Source organism: Hibiscus syriacus, unplaced genomic scaffold (assembly GCF_006381635.1).
Source record: "Hibiscus syriacus cultivar Baekdansim isolate YM2019G1 unplaced genomic scaffold, ASM638163v2 tig00110621_pilon, whole genome shotgun sequence".
Lineage (NCBI taxonomy): Eukaryota > Viridiplantae > Streptophyta > Magnoliopsida > Malvales > Malvaceae > Hibiscus > Hibiscus syriacus.
The window spans coordinates 804,026-821,773 of NW_024062802.1; the positions used below are offsets into that span (position 1 = coordinate 804,026).

The 17,748-nt window shown below is 30.2% G+C and overlaps 1 protein-coding gene and 1 pseudogene across 2 annotated transcripts; both read left to right on the forward strand.

Annotated features, from left to right (window-relative positions):
* Nucleotides 1-286: 286 nt before the first annotated feature.
* Nucleotides 287-1,982, forward strand: LOC120136018 (annotated as a pseudogene).
* A 7,484-nt stretch (nucleotides 1,983-9,466) lies between these two features.
* Nucleotides 9,467-10,749, forward strand: LOC120135963 (homeobox-leucine zipper protein HAT22-like). Of its 2 annotated transcripts, XM_039152096.1 has the most exons (3): nucleotides 9,467-10,136; nucleotides 10,227-10,306; nucleotides 10,406-10,748. In XM_039152096.1, exons 1-3 carry the CDS (start codon nucleotides 9,636-9,638, stop codon nucleotides 10,680-10,682), a joined length of 858 nt encoding a protein of 285 aa, XP_039008027.1. In that variant the 5' UTR covers nucleotides 9,467-9,635; the 3' UTR covers nucleotides 10,683-10,748. The 2 variants fall into 2 exon arrangements, with proteins under 2 accessions (XP_039008027.1, XP_039008026.1); XM_039152095.1 differs by having other exon boundaries at nucleotides 9,467-10,306; nucleotides 10,406-10,749.
* Nucleotides 10,750-17,748: the final 6,999 nt, after the last annotated feature.

Genomic DNA, 17,748 nt, shown 5'->3' on the forward strand with positions numbered 1-17,748 from the left:
CAACGCTAAATTTAATTCTAAGGACATACTATTGAGAAGAATAATTAAAAATCTCCAACATAAACAGTAAAAACGAACATTCAAGGCATTTATAAGACAACCCTCAGTTTAAAGTCATTGGCTTTGACCAGAGAGGCAATGTTTTGAAGTGGTATAATATATTAAAATTTTTTAAAAAATTGGGTATTTTTTAAATATATTTTCTGCCTTATATATATCACCCAATTTTGGATAGGCCTGGCAATCAACAACAACATTCAAAGTTTTTCTTCTCTTTTTCAACACTTGCTCAAAACAAGAGCAAACTATCATTTTAGTGTTGTTTTGGCTGCCTAGTTTTGATCTAAGCATTGCTTTCACACTTTTGGCTGGAATTCGAATTCGATAATGGGGCTGTTGTCGAGAAAAGCCACGTGCAATTCGCATGGACAAGATTCTTCTTACTTCCTAGGATGGCAAGAATACGAGAAGAACCCATACGATGAAGTGAAGAATCCTCAAGGGATTATTCAAATGGGTCTTGCAGAGAACCAGGTAAATAAAGAAAAATACAGAGTATATTATTTTTCATAATTAAAAGATTATTGTAGTTTGGTGTTTGTAGCTTAATAATGTGCATGTTTTGTTTCTTTTCAGCTTTCGTTTGATCTTCTTGAGTCTTGGTTGGCTAAGAACCCAGATGCAGCTAGTTTCAGAAGACTTGGACAATCCATATTCAAAGAGCTTGCTCTTTTCCAAGATTATCATGGCCTCCCTGCATTCAAGAAGGCATTGGTTGATTTCATGGCTGAAATCAGAGGAAACAAAGTAACATTCGATCAAAATCACATCGTCCTCACCGCCGGTGCAACCTCCGCCAACGAAACGCTCATGTTTTGTCTCGCCGAACAAGGCGACGCTTTCCTTCTTCCGACGCCGTATTATCCAGGGTACGTGAAATTGTCCATCTTTCCTAATAGCTTTAAACAAAATCTTGAGTTTGTGCATTAATTCATTCATATTTTGTTCTTACAGATTCGATAGAGATCTCAAGTGGCGAACCGGGGTTGAGATTGTGCCGATCCAATGCACCAGCTCGAACCGCTTCCAAATCACTGCATCGGCTCTCGAAGAAGCTTATCAACAAGCTCAAAGAAAGAATTTGAGGGTGAAAGGGGTGTTAGTCACCAACCCTTCGAATCCATTGGGCACAACTATGACGAGAGACGAAATGGATCTTCTCGTTAACTTCATTACGGACAAAGAAATCCATTTAATCAGCGACGAAATCTACTCCGGAACTGGTTTAACTCACCCGCATTCGTTAGTGTTATGGAGGTTTTAAAAGATCGAAAGCTCGAGAAAACTCAAGTCTGGCAAAGAGTTCATACTGTTTATAGCCTTTCCAAGGATCTGGGTCTCCCTGGTTTTCGAGTTGGTGCAATTTACTCCAACGATCCCATTGTTGTGGCCGCCGCCACAAAAATGTCCAGCTTTGGCCTAGTTTCGTCTCAAACACAGTATCTACTCTCTGCCATGTTATCCGATAAGAAGTTCACGAAAGAGTACATTGCCAAAAACCACAAGAGACTTGAGAAGCAGCAGAGCAAGCTCGTTGCCGGCCTAGAAAACGCCGGGATCGGCTGCTTAGAAAGCAATGCCGGCTGTTCTGTTGGGTCGACATGAGACACCTTTTGAGCTCCGACAATTTCGAAGCCGAAGTGGAACTTTGGAAGAGGATTGTTTATGATGTTAAGCTGAATATTTCCCCTGGTTCTTCGTGTCACTGCAGCGAACCAGGGTGGTTCCGTGTTTGCTTCGCCAACATGTCCGAAAATACCCTAAAACTCGCCATGCAACGCTTGAAATCCTTCGTCAGTTCGATCACCGTTAAGGACAATAGCCACCAAGAGTTGAAGAACTCGAGGAAGAAGTTTCGCTCCAAATGGGTTTTCCGGCTGTCGTTTCAATCGTTCCATGATCGGGAGCAAGATGAACGATAAGCCTGGCCATTTTTTTTTACCAGTATGGACACATTGTTCATTTTGAAAATACTTTTTGAGAGAATTTTCCCTTATAAATTTGTCCAGAAGTAATTATTTCTTTAATTGTAGACATTGAAGAAGCTGCACTCAATCCAGATGGGATTTGGAGTGTGCTCAGTTTCGTCACCTTGTAAAATTTAAGTTACCACGTGACATAAAACCTTCTTGAATTTACATTTAAACTGTTGACTTGTCTCCTTAACCTCCTTATTTTAGTTTTAACATGGTGACGTATATTTAGTTACTATTTCATAATTTTATTAGTCAACATATAGTGACCATCTACCATCTATCTATATATATATATGTTTGAATTTGAGATCTTAAAGAATAACAACATTCTTTTTTATCATTGAGGTCGTATGATAAATTATTAAAATATGTTTAAATGTATAATATCATTTGATTTAAGAACTATAAATAGTTAAAACAAGGGTGTTAAACCGTGACTTTGAACATCATGTTACGTTGCTCGGTACTCATCCATTAGTCGTGGCTCAGCCGACCCTATCAAACGCATGAGACTTAGGGTTCCTAAAATACATTCTTTTGAATAATATATATATATATGTGTGTGTGTGAGCTTGAAACGAAGCCAGGAATATTCATATGTATAATTACTAAAACCTTCAATTCTCTTTATCTGAAAGAAAGATGTGTGTGTATATATATATAATATAAAGGTCGAAACAGTTTTTGTTTGGTTTCAAAGTCGTCACCTACTACGCAAGCTCTATGAAAGAGGGGTTACTTGCAAGAAAGGTTGCAGGTGAAAGAAATAGGGTTTGTACTTTCTAGGGTTTCTTTATTCAGTGCTCAAAAAGGCAGAGAGTTTACACGGTTTCGAGTCAATAAAAGACTGATCTCTGTATGTTTAGTCATCAGTAATTTCAAGAAATCAAACAAAAAGCATGCCAATCGGTGATTTGTCCAGGACCTGTGCAATAAAATAAGCTTCCCAAACACAAATATTATTTACTTATTTACATTCTGCAATCAAATAAAGTGTTTGGATATTTTATGAATATAATATCATATAAAATAATATTATATATAATTATTAATGTGTTAAAATTTATAAATATAAAATGATTATAATATGTGAAAATAATTAAGATATGATTTGAGATTGTAAAGAAGCTAGCAGGGCAAATGAATAAGTTGACATGACAAAATTAATTGCTGGGTATGGGAAGCATGTGGTTTTCACATGAGCAAGGACAAATCAGAATGCAAACGCCCAAAGGGAACATAGAAACCACCTGCACTGCACAAACTATATATAACTAATGCAATTCAATATGTAAATATCTTATAAAAAATAAATTATGATATATTAAATTTTATAAATACATTATAAATATAAAAATTGTTAATATTTTAAATTATTTTTTGGTGGGACAAATATATGAAATCGGCAGAGTGGAGGGAGCAAGCAACCTGGTATGCGCACCTCTGGGTGGTGCCAATGAGTCGTGGATACATGAAGGGCCCAGTGAACATGGCTCATGAACCCTAACCACTTCCCATACCATAAATAAATTTATATATAATAAAAGAAACAGAATCTTGAATTGGGGGCTCCAGATGTTGATTGGTGTTAATGATTTTTGTTTGAATCATTTGAAATATAGGATTTCTTTGTATTGATTTTGTCTTTTATTATTAATTAATTTAAGTATAAGTTTTTAATATTTCATAAAATTTAAATATTAATATTGTAAATAAGTCAAATAACTTATAATGAAAATTTATAAAATAAAAAATTTATTCGTATTCTATATAAATTTGATTCTCTCTTTAATAGTACAATGTATCTTGTTACTACATCTAGAGATACCATTGAGCTAAGTTGACCCTGAATGGTGGCCATTGCGCTAAGTTGTATGATACTTTAGTTGAGCTTGATTGATAATTCGAGTTGTTCGAATTCAAGTTTAACTTGATCTTTTTTTATATTAATCTCGAATAACCTATAAGAAGATACATCTCATTTACATCCTTAATTGCATGTGAAGGAAAAGATGGCATTTTCTTTTAACACACGGGCGCAATGTCTGGGAAAAGTATGTTTTCATGTTGGGAGTGGATGGACAACCTACAAAGTTTCTCAAAAGTTAGGTCTTATTGCTCAAAGATCTTGCCTTGATTCTAACCAACATCACCATTTGTAAATATCCATGCCAGTCAGAGTTTGCAGCCATGATATTCTGGCATAAAGTCAATCCCAAAATGAAATATATAAAAATGAATATAAATTACAAGTAGTTTTGTTAAAAGTAAGTGTCTAAGAAACATAATAACTATTTTATTTCCCATCTACATGCAATTATAATGGGAAGAACAGCTAATTAAACTGCATTGCTTGCAAATGGTCATTTCCAGGAGTTCAGGTTGGGATCTGGTGATTGAGGCGATTTGAAACTTACTTCATTTTTCTCTAAATATTAAGAATTTTTTGCTTGGATGAAAAAAATGAAAGGACGGAAGAAGAATTTGAAAAATGTATAAAGTAAATCTTTAATTAGCTTTGTTATTCTTTGCATCTAAAAGCTGAGCATATCCCTAATTTCCCTCTAACAATCATGGTTTTTGGCCTAGGTTTCTGTTCTTATTTGCTCTGCCTTACCTGTGGGGATTCGGGGAAACCAAAAGAGTCCTAGCCCTACAATCAATAAAACTCTTCAAGTTGTTAATACAAAAAAAAAAGTAATTATTATAAAATATTATCTTTTAAAAATAATCAAAACCCGAATACATAAGTGGCCTCAATAGTTAAAGGGAGTGTGTTATCTCTTGAAGTTCTGGGTTCGAGTAGCTATGTCTGCAGGAAATACTACGTTGTTAACGATTAAAAATATTAAGAACAAACAGTTTTATAATCACTCCAAACTATTAAAAAATAACATCTACCACTTATTATTTTCTCTCTAAGCCCCAAAGGCCACAGTTTCTTTTTTCCTTTTCATTTTGTTTGATAGGCATAGACATCACGATGTTAGTCGTTGACCACTTGTATTCCTTATGTATCATTTACTTTCTTATCAATTTTACTTTTTCTTTATTTTTTAGTTTCTAATAATCAGGTCTCTATGGCACGTTTTCGATTGTCTGACTGTTTTTTTATGATTGGATTTGACATCGCCTTGACTGTCAAGATGACGCTTATTTGTTCCTATTGATCTTTTCTACTTTGGACCATCGAATTGGATACACAGTCTGTGTTTTTAGATAGTTTTCTTACCACACTGATTCTAATTTGTGGTTGTTGTGATCTCCAATAGTTTAATCTCCTGTGTTTTATTTTGATGTTTCATATTTTTGTTCAAGTTTTTTTAGATGGATTTTGACATTTTCTTTACAGTTCTTATATGATCTTGAGTTACCAGTTTATTATGCTAATAATTATAGGAAAAATTCTAATTATATGTTTAGTTTACTAACTTTATTATTTTTATATATATATATATATATATATATATATTAAAAACTAGCTGCTATGTATAAAAAAATAAGGAGTTGAACTTTGAATCACAATGTTAATACTTTGGATTTTAAAGTTTGAAGTTATAAAAATATCAATTGATTTTAACTCTTTGATAAAGGTTTTGTCGCCAATAATTCAAAGCGTAAATAGTTGTTGTTTTCCTTCTAATAGTATAGATTAATTATAAGATAGTATATATTCAAAACTTTCTTAATTTATTGATAACTATATTTACTCTACAGATATAATTACTCGAATTTAAACTTGAAAGAGAATAATATTTTCTTTCATCATGGAAATCACTTGATGAGTTCAAAAGAATAATGTTAAGACCTTGTGTAGCATTCAATGATGGATCTTAACAGGGGTAGAGGGCTCTTTACCCCAAAAATATTTGAAATGTGCGTTCCTAGTCCTCCAAAGTTTTAAATGCTACTATGATGTCACTAAACTTTTTCTATTTTGATTTTAAATTTACGGTTGACCCTCAAATTCTATACCAAGACTTGAGCCACCGTTAGCCCGTTGGTTTTCGGCTCTTTGCTTTTGCCAATGGCCAAGGCTTAGCGGAATCAACGGTCAGACCATTAAGCCTATAGTCTAGGCCATCTCAATTCTTAGTTCTTTCTGCCATCCAGGAATTGTTAGGCCCTAATGCTATCCGAATATCTTTTTTTATTTTCTTTAAGACTTAAATTATGATAAAAATATTATTAAAGTATGTATATCAATATAAATTAATTTTATAACTCAAATTTTCTTATTCTCGGTAAATTATTTTATAAAAATATTTGTTATTGTAATTAATTTTAAATTGATGAATTCATTTATTTAAACCAAATATTTAAAAATGATAAAAATATTTTCGTAGAATAATTTACATAAAATAATTATTTTCTTTATTTTTTTATTAAATACATGATTACGTCATGATTACATTAAATTATCAACAGAATTTGGAATTTAATATTTGTACAACAAGAACATTACTTATTACATAATCATCCGTATAGGTTTTTTAATTGACAACTTTTAAATTATGATGTAATTCCCATTATTTTCTGGACCTATCTCTTTTTTCTTTACAACTTTAGGTGACACCAATTACCCAACCACAATTTGCATGTATTAATATATATTTTTCCCTTGAACATGCCATTTTTTATTCATGATACTCAACATGATTATGTAATCATGACACATGCAGAAATGAATCATGTCATATTTTGATTTTCTTTCTTAATATTTGGGACGTGTTTTTGATAGTTTAGAAAATTAATTATTTAAATTATAAATAATATTTATTATTTTAACTAAATTAAATTTTGAACATGATTTATAAATATAAATATATTTAACATATTTTCTTTTAAATGATAAATATGTCATTATTTATTTATCACTTGATGGGATGAAATGAGATTTTAGGTAAGATTGAATTTTATTGTTTATGTAAAAATTAAATAAGAGTAAACCAAATACGTATTGAAGCCTATTTGGGGATGTTAGTACATGAAGGAAGCTTCACATGATCTTAGTAGCAACAGGGAATGGTCCTTGCCGCAACTGGATAACATTAAAGGAGAGCAGAGTTTAAAGCATTTGCAATCACAATCTCACTTCAAAAAGAAAGTTCATGTGCATGTGGATGAAAATGACTTTCTGGCTCAAGAACCAACTCATGAAAAAGGTACAAAACACACATCAAACCTATGATTTCACCCCAGTGAAAGCTCATTCTATCGAGATTATAAAAAAAATACATAATAATACTCGAGTATAATTTCAAATTTTGAATATATATTACGGGAAAATTGAATATTTATAATACCTTACCGATGAATAATAAAACCATCTTTGCTCGACAAACCTAAAACAATAGCATGAACTCATGCAATAGTTTTGTGGGCATTATTTTAGGGTTTTAAATCATGATTTAATGGGTTACCTAACTTCAAACCAGTATACACATACAGACGACAAAGGCATTATTGGGGAGTGCTTATTACAAAATATGTAGTTCCCAACCTCCCCACAAAACTTTACGATGAAATTATAATCCGGCACCATTATAACTCTTTGAAAATTGAAACTCTCTCATGCTGTTAATTTTCTACCTACTTTCCTTTTTACTTTCCCAGCAAACAAACAAAGAAAATAGACACCACAATCATGATTATTTGAAGCTAAACGTTGAGAGTAATATAATTATCATTTGAAATTATAAGTGAAAACAACAACCCACCAGCATCTTTGAATTAAAATAAATTGACATATTTGGTAAGCATGGTGACATGATACCCATGTCTACACTGTTCAACAAGGCATGGAGAGGGAGACAGTTCATGTGGTATGTAATAAAAGGGAACTTGTTTTAATATCCTTTGATGTCATAATTCTAAATTAATTGCAGGCTTTAATAATTACCAATTAATACTGCTATTATTACAAATCATCATCAATTTTTATTCTTAATTTGAAAAAGTAAATTCCATAGTATGACTATAGTAATCTATGCATGGGTGCAAAAACTTTGGCTTTATATATAGATTATTTATTATTGTACCAAATTATACTTGTAAATATATATTGGGGGATAATTCTAGTTCTTGTTAGTTCAAATAGTCAACCGTTTTATATTCACATATATATAAATATTTGCCGTTTTAAAACAAATATATAATATATTATAACATAAATGTTGATTTTATAAAAATTAAATATAGTTTAAAAATACATGTATGTATGTATGGATCAAGTTACCTCAGTGATTAAAAAATAATTATTATTTTTAGAGGTCTCAGATTTAATCACGAGAGACTAACAAAAATATTGATATTTCATAGTCAAATAATTAAGAATATTTAAAACAAACACTATCTTATAATCATTTTACATTTATTAAAAAAATTAATGTACCTGATAATACCCTATGATTTACTTTTAGGTCTGTTTGTTTCCCTGAAAACGTTTTCTGAAAAATGTTTTACATAAAATGAATTACATTATCTAAAAAACGTTTTCTGGAAAACGGTTTATGGTTGGAAGATGTTGTTTAAACATTTTTTCCACCAGTTAATGAATTTTTTTTAAAATTATTTATTACAAATATTAAATACAATAAACAATATTATTTATCATAAAACTTAATATTATTATTTTTAAAATATTAAAATAATTTATTTATTATTAAAATATTATTTTTATAATTTTATTAATAAAAATACTAATATTGATATATTTTGTTGAAATAAAAATATTATAAATTATATTAATTATTTATTAAAATAATAGTGTTTTATTATATTTTAAAAATATTAATTAATATATTTTAAATATCTTCATTAAAATATTATTAGATTATTTTATTGATATTAAATATATAAATAATATTATTCATTATTAATAATTTAATATTATTTCTATGAATTAATAAATATTATAATTTTATTAATAATTTATTATATATTATTAAAATATAATATAATATCTTATATTATTATAATATAATTGATTATTTTATTATAATATTATATTATTAGAAATATTAATAAATATTTCTAATAATTAATATTTTTATTAAAATTATATTAAAATATTTTATTAATATTAAATTAATAAAATTAAATTATTTTAAATATTTATTCTTTGAAGTGAAAAGTTTGGAAATTAACTTACGAAAAATTAGACGCAAGTCATTTTCCAAAAAAACACAAAGTCTATTGACCATAAAATTTTTTATAACCAACCAGTTTTCCTCCAACCAAACACTTAAAAATGAGGAAAATATTTTTCGAAAAACGTTTTATGTGAAACAAACATACCCTTAATTTATAAATTCATATACAAATAATAGATTAAATAAAAACTTGTATAAATAATTTTGGTACATTCAATAATTGATTTATTTAATTGAACGCTGGGATTTCATAGGTTATATTAATTCTTGTTATTAGTAATCATGGCCATTCATCAACTACCCAGTTACTCCTCCCAATAAAAGTCCCATTCAGTCTCTTCCCTTTTGAAACCACTTTAATTTCTTCTCTATTTTCCCCTTCTTCTCACATGCATTAAAAAAAACCTGTAAAATACTCCATTGATAGAGAAAAAGTTTAAGCTTAATGGGACTTGATGATGCATGTAAAACATGCCTTGTTCTAGGGTTAGGCTTCTCATCGACCCCGGAAACTCCACCCAAGGCCGAAGATCAAACTTCCAAGAACCCACCAACCATGACGGTTCCGGCGGCGAGTTTCGAACCATTCCTTACGCTTGGTCTTTCCGGTGAGGGCTACCGAGTTACCGTCACCAAAAATGTTGATGAGAACAAGGGTGGTTATCTTCATCATCCTCACCATGAAGAACCTCCCACCGCGACTGCCACCGCTCGTGATTTGTATCGTCAAGCTTCTCCTGATCCCAGTGCTGTTTCATCGTTTTCCAGTGGTAGGGTCAAGAGAGAGAGAGACCTTAGCAGCGAAGAAGTAGAGATTGAGAAGAATTCGTGTAGAGTTAACGATGAAGACGAAGATGGCATCAGTGCAAGAAAGAAACTTCGGCTCACGAAAGAACAGTCGGCTCTTCTCGAAGAAAGCTTTAAACAACGCAGCACTCTGAACCCAGTAATTCTCTCTCCAAGTTTATTGTATCTCATATATTTTATCACCTTATCAGCTCCGATTAACCAATCTTTTTCGTTCTATAAAAAACAGAATCAAAAGCAAGCTTTAGCAAGGCAATTAAACCTGAAACCGAGACAAGTCGAAGTCTGGTTTCAAAACAGGAGAGCCAGGTAATTGTAACCTAAGATCATAAGTCATAAACATTTTTTTTTCAAGTTTTAAGTATATGAAAGAAAAAAAAATGACAAACTTGCCACTGAACATCACAGAACGAAGCTTAAGCAGACCGGGGTGGATTGTGAGTTCTTGAAAAGATGCTGCGAGACGCTGACGAATGAAAACAGGAGACTGCAAAAAGAGTTACAAGAACTCAAAGCACTGAAAACGGCGGCACAACCCTTTTACGCGAACATGCCGGCGGCGACCCTCTCGCTTTGTCCGTTGTGTGAGAGAACCAGCGGTGCTGGGAATCCCAAACGCCCGTTTTCAATGCCTTCAAAACCACATTTCTATAATCACGTCACTAATCCTTCTGCAGCATGTTAATTAATTTATATTTCTTAGAACGTAACAGCAAAAGAAAGTGAATTTGAAGTGTAATTAATTAATTTTTAGACCAAGAAAATATTAGTATAATTACTGATCAATGTAAATGATCATTAGAAAGATATAGTATAATCTATGAAGGGATTATTGCTCTTAATTATCATTATTATCATTTCATATGTTACTCTTTCTTAATATAGTATTTAATTTTATTTATTTTATTTAAAAAAAACACGTGTCGGACTAACAAATATTCCATATATATATATATTTAATTTAACAAAATCTTATTAGCATTGACTTTGTATTCAAGCTTTTTTTTCAAACACTAAAAAAGTTGGAAATCTTTGTAGTTGAACATGGTTGAAATTTCACACCTGCTTCGAAACTTCTTCTTACATACTTGTCATAAAATACTTTCTACTCCTTTGCAAATTCCAAACATTAATAATCAAATAATTAAATTTTTGTATTTTATTGTTAAAATAAAATTTGATTATTGGCAAAACACTGAAAAGAAAAAGGGTCGTCCGAAAACCTATCAAAGGGTCTTAATAGTAAAAAATAATATTATTCTTTTTAAAGATATAGTATTGAATTTGAACAGTTGCATTTGCAAGGTATGTGAATATTATTAGTTGAATAATTTTTTTATAAATAATACTTTATAATCCCACCACACATTTAAAAAATCAAAAAGAAAAAAATGGTCATTTGAGATTGATGAATTACCGTTGACGGTGTCTGAAAATGGGAAAAGTTGAAGAAACTAAAAAGAGTGGGTGGATATAATTAAGTGAGAGGGGGGAAGGGCGTGGGAGGAATGAAGTTAGCTCACGTTTATGCGTCTTTTGTTCAGTTGTTTTCATATGAATGGTTGAACGTTGTTCATGTCTATTGAATCAATTTTGATTTGCATTTATGTATTTTTATTTTAAATTAATTATTATTGATTTATTTTTATATCAATATTTGTGAAGTTAATAACCTTTGGGTAAGTATAATAAAAATTCCAAAAAGAAATAATAAATATAAAATTGGTGGGGGTAGTCATAGTCTCGTGAGATGCTCTCTCTTTGAGGAAACCGGTGGGTCTTACCCCACGCGATGTCCCAATGGTTCATCCCTTAGCTTTTATTGTCCAAGGATTTTCATATATTCGATTCGGAATGAGAGCAATTTCCTGGAAAATACTCCCTTATTTTCTTCGTCAACATCATCCCTTTCATCACTTTTTTTAACCATTGCCATCATCATTACATACGAATCTTCAACCCTTTATACAACTTTCAAACGCAAATAATTATTTATTTGACGTTTGCTAAAGTATTATTATCATTGTTATTTTTCGTTGTTTCTACTCCTTTTGCTTCTTTCAAAAAAAAATAAATATATAAACAATTAAAAAAAAGTGGTTGAAAAGAGTAAGTTCCGGTGTGGGAAAATGGACATATTTCCTTTAAATTAATAAAATAGTTTTTATTGTTTTTAAATTCTATTGCTAATGATTAATTAATAATCTCATCTTTTACATGGTTAAAGTTGTGCAAACATAATTGTTGTAGTTTAAAAAAAAAGGAAAATCAAAGGACATGTCTAGTGTTGGCTAATTCGTCGGTCCATCAAGCATTTATTTTAATAACACAAGATTCGGATATGACATTATCGGACGACAAATCTTTGCATTATTTATATTTCGTAAATTAAGGTTTCTAATTTTATAAATGATTAAATTAACGTGTTCTTTTGGTTTAAATGATACACCTCCTCTAATCTTCGTTGCAATTTCTTCTCAACCATCAATCAAGTTTTCATCAGCATTTTCAAATAATATTTTAGGTAAATTATGCGTTTAATACATAAACTATCATTTTTGATTCGTTATAATATCTAAACTTTTATTTTTCTTAAAAAAAGCTGTTAGTTTTTTTTCCATTTTAGTACTCTGTAATTAAAAGCTTAATGGTCGGGCTCGTCGCACACCGCATCTACAGTTGTCTGCTATCGCATTCGTTGATCGATAAAGTCCAAACTTTCCAACCCGTAGCACCCCTAAACATGACATCAACTTTCGTTTCATCGAAAAACGCCTCAATCTCTTTAAATCGATGATGTACTAAAATGAAACAAAAACTAAACGTTATGAATAGGGATGGCAATGGGTCGGGTCGGGTCGGGTTTTTGGGCCACCCGACCCGACTCGAGAAGAAAGGGTTTTTCACCCGTGACCCGACCCGACCCGACGAAATTAAGGTTTCACCCGACCCGACCCGACCCGAATATATGACTTAGAAACCCGACCAGACCCGACCAGACCCGAAATAATAATAAAATAAATTTTATTCAATGAAAACAGTGACTTAATTGAAAAAAATTATATATGGAGGGACATTATTGTAATTATCCCTAAATATATAGGATAAAATTATATATATTTTCGGGTCGGGTCGGGTCGGATTTTTTTCACCCTAAACCCCGACCCGACCCGACCCGAACAGTACATTTAAAAAAAACCCGACCCAACCCGAAATTTTTTAAAAAAATCCGACCCGATCGGGTCGGGTCGGGTCGGAACCCGTCGGATTCGGGTTGAGTTGCCATCCCTAGTTATGAATCATTTTGAAAAAAAATGAGAGTTTAAATACTAAAACGGATCAAAACTGACAGTTTAGTTAGGCTTGTAAACGAACCGAACGCACACTAAATGAGGTATGTTCATGTTCGTTCATTTAATAAATAAACGAACACGAACATAAACGAACAAATTTTTTTTGTTCATGTTCGTTCATTAAGGAATATAGCTTGTTCATGTTCGTTCATTTAATAAATAAACGAACACGAACGAATGAACATAAACGAACACGAACGAACGAACATAAACGAACACAATAAACGAACATAAACGAACAACACAAACACAAAAAAAAAAACCTATTCGAACACAACAAACGAATGTATAAAAAAGTAAACAACAAGAATAACAACTTAAAATTAATTAATATAACCTACAACTTTAGAGTTAATTTGTTCGAATAAGACAAAAACATACATAAATCATAAATAAACTATATGAACATAATAAAGTCTTAAAGTTAATTTGTTCAACAAAACAATCTTCTTGAAATCCAAACAACTTCAATAATCTTCGTAACATATTCAACTTACCCTCTGTTCGAACATAAATGAACGAACATAAATGAACATAAATGAACGAACATATAATTAAACGTTCACGAACGTAAATGAACGAACGAACCCTTTGTTCATGTTCGTTCATTTAATTAAACTAACGTAAAATCTTGTTCATGTTCGTTCATTTAATAAATAAATGAACATAAACGAACTTCTCGCCGCACTGTTCATGAACGGTTTGTTGAACGTTCAGTTCATTTACAGGCCTAAGTTTTGTTACTAATCACATAGTTTACCCTAATTCTTTAAGTCAAATTTTTTATATTAACTTGATTATGATTGAATCATTAAGTGGTCTCAGTATCTATTCTAAGTACTCAACTATTGACAATAACGTTCAATCACACTTGCAATCACTGGTGCTCGAACCTATGACCTTTAGGAGCAACACGATTCCTTTAACCATTTAGGTAAGTTGGTTCGTGCTAGAATATATATCCAATAATTATAAAATTTTAATAAATGTTTATTCAAAATTTGATTTAGATTATATAAATGACTAAAAAATAAAAATCATAGGAGGGACTCAACCAAAAACCGACATACTAGCTGGTTTTCATTAGGGGTAAATCTAATTAATTAAGTTTTGGAAGGGAATTAAATCATGTTTATTATTGGTTAAACTAGCTAGATCTTGACTCCTCGTTGTTATTATAGGATTTGAGCACCTCATTCAAATAGAGATAAAGAGCTGGCCTAGCAAACTATGAGTAACATAGAACCATATAAATTCAGTTGCCATTCTTTTAAAGTTTTCATAATTAATATTAAAAAAAACAATTCATGTGAAAAATCTTAATTTTTTTTTTATTTTTTTTAAAGATATATGTATATATTATTTATATTATGTTATAATTGAAAGGCAAAAATGACATATTTCCAAACTTAGTCAAATTCCGATTTAAGGACTATACAAGATTAGACAATTAAAATAAAAAAGGACATAGGGGACGGTCCATGTTGCTTCAACAATGATGTGCACACTTAAATTAAGATGTGGAAATTGAGAAATCAAACCCAATGATGTCAATTACATGTGATTTGTTGCCTTTCATTCAGACATGAAAGGATTGCTTTTCAATTCCACAATCTACCTATTTTAAATGTTTTAAATTCGTATTCGTCGGCAGATATTTGTATTTATTTATTTAACGTAATTATACTAAAATCTTTAGTGGATATTTTAACATAGGATGGTCACGATAATTATGTTGACCCCTTGTATTTTTTGAACTAATGGGACTCGGATATTGTATAACATAGCAAAAGTTAATGAAATTGTGTATTTAATTAATGATGTTATTTTCAATATATTATTACGAGTTTGAAAGTGAATGTTAATCTTTTTAAAGATTTGGATCGAACAATTTCTTCTACAAGACATATGCATTGTCAATTAATTAATTAATAAACTCTAAATATATACTATATTATAATCAATCTAAATTAATAAAAAAATTAAAAAGTCGCTAACTCAGTATTCAGACCTAATCTCATTATAATCCCACACTCAAAATTGAACACAACTGGTGGGGGAACTGTGGCATTGTCATGTTTCACACTACATTTATTTATGTATCAATTCAATGGATGAATAAATAAAATGGACTCAAATATTTTATACATACCTTACGAATTTGAATAATATTATCGTATTCGTAATTTAAATTTTTATTTATAAATATCTGTTTATGCGATGAGATAAGACTCGGTTGGGCCCAAGATTCGGCTCGCCATGACCGGAGCCAACACCGAAAGTAACCCTTTAATATTATTAAACCTTGAGTCGGTCCTAATGGAAAAAAAAAAAAATAATAGTTTTAAAAGAAGCAAAGGAAATTAGATTTGTTGGATATTTCAAACATGTTGCTTGGTCGTCAAACATGACTTTTTGTTTGAATCTGATCAAACATGACTTTTGTAAATAACCAATAATTAAGTTGATGCAATAAAACTAGGGATGGGCATGAGATCCAAGCTAGATAAGTTTCGATCTGACTCTACTCGATCGGATTGGGTTTTTTTTTTAAAAGTTGAGTTCGAGTCGGCTTTTTTTAAAGGTGGTGTATGGGTCGGGTCGGATTCAGGTTAGGGTGAACAAATATCCTACCTGACCGAAAAAATAAATTTACTTTATATATTTAGAAATAATTACAATAATACCCCTCTATATATTAGTTTTTTCAATTAAATCACTATTTTTATTGAATAAAATAATATTTTTATTATTATTTCGCGTCGGATCGAATTCGCATTTTATCTCAAAAAATCAGGTCGGGTGGAGGATATATATTTTTCAGATCAGATTGGTTAGGGTTAAGGATATAAAATTTTCTTATTGAGTCGGATTGGCTGAAACCCAACCCATGCTCATCCCTAAATAAAACATACGCATTAAAATATTATTTATATCTTTCTACCCTAAATAAAATATTTATATTTGGAAAGGAAAATGTTAGGCATGGGCTTTGGGCATACTCAATAGTGGACCAATTCTTGGGTTTTACTGTATGCGTGAACCCAATTCACTAATAATCGAAACCGGACATTCAGAACATCCTTTGCAATTTGCATATCCAATTTTATGTTCAATGATTTATTCCCTGAGCATGGATTCAAGATTTTATGTTAAGAAGACAATTTTTAAAATTGTCGGAGTAGATCACTTATAACATTTTAAGGGTGAAAACATATTATTAATTAAAAATGTAAAAAAAATCTAAAATATGTATTAATTTAAAATTTTTAAAAGGGCGACTATCCTCAGCCGCCTTACTTCAGTTCATCCCCGTCACTAAGGATTCTATGAATAAATTTTTCATATAAATTTAGATGGTTAGTGAAAATGGATTTGGAAAAAAAGAAGAAATTGGAAAATATGAGATTGTGTGTGTGTGTTTTTATCATGTTGTTTTGATTAGATATGAAATTAAATTTCAAATTTTAGACACTCGTGAAATCAAAATTAATTTTTTATAAAATATTTTAACAAAATAAACAAGATAATTCAATTATGATGGTGAATGCCGTTTTAATATAAACAAGGTGCGTTTTACTTAACAGGCTAAAATTCTAACATGTAATTTAAACCAAGACAATAATCTAACAGCAATATATTCAATTCTATTTTCAACAACTAAAACTTTGTAAATTAGTTATTCCCATTATAATAAATTAATTATATATGTTAATAATTTACAGGAAAAAATAACAACATGAGATCAATATAAAATAATATATGTATGACATATGAAATTTAGTATGGTTTAATTTTGTATATCCTAACTAATAAGAGAAATAAATAATAAAATAATTCATTATAAACGTAAATATCATGAATAATATAAATACATGGAATTCATCAATATTTACGGGCGACTTTGCTCCATATTTTTTTTTCATTTGGAACCAAACTATAGAGAAATAAAAGTGGAGGGACTAAAATAGATTTTTTTTAATAAAAAAATCAGCTTTAAGTGAATTAAATCGTTAGACGCCTTCCTTAAACTCATCATTTTATTTATTATACCAATTTTCAATAAAATTTCACTTTGGTCTTTTATTTTAATTTTATTTGATCCTAAAATGCAAAAATAAAAATTAGATCAAAGTTATCAATACTATGACAACTTATCAAAATCGATTTAACTGTCGATAACTTCACTTGCATTATACAACATTGATATTCTCTAATTAATTGATCATCATCCCCAAAATTAGAGAAAAAAAATCACATGGTTTTGCCAAGTAAAATATAAGCTATTAATTAATATTTTTATACAGATACTATATCTATTAATATTTATTTAAATTAAATATTATAAAATAATCAACCTTAAATTTAATTTAATTTATTTATAATATTAAAGTTAAA

Excerpts from the sequence above, each read along its gene's own strand:
- LOC120135963 (XM_039152095.1), top strand. The coding sequence starts at position 9,636 with ATGGGACTTGATGATGCATGTAAAACATGCCTTGTTCTAGGGTTAGGC. Across the intron at positions 10,307-10,405 it reads TTTCAAAACAGGAGAGCCAG|AACGAAGCTTAAGCAGACCG; the intron begins GTAATTGTAACC and ends TGAACATCACAG.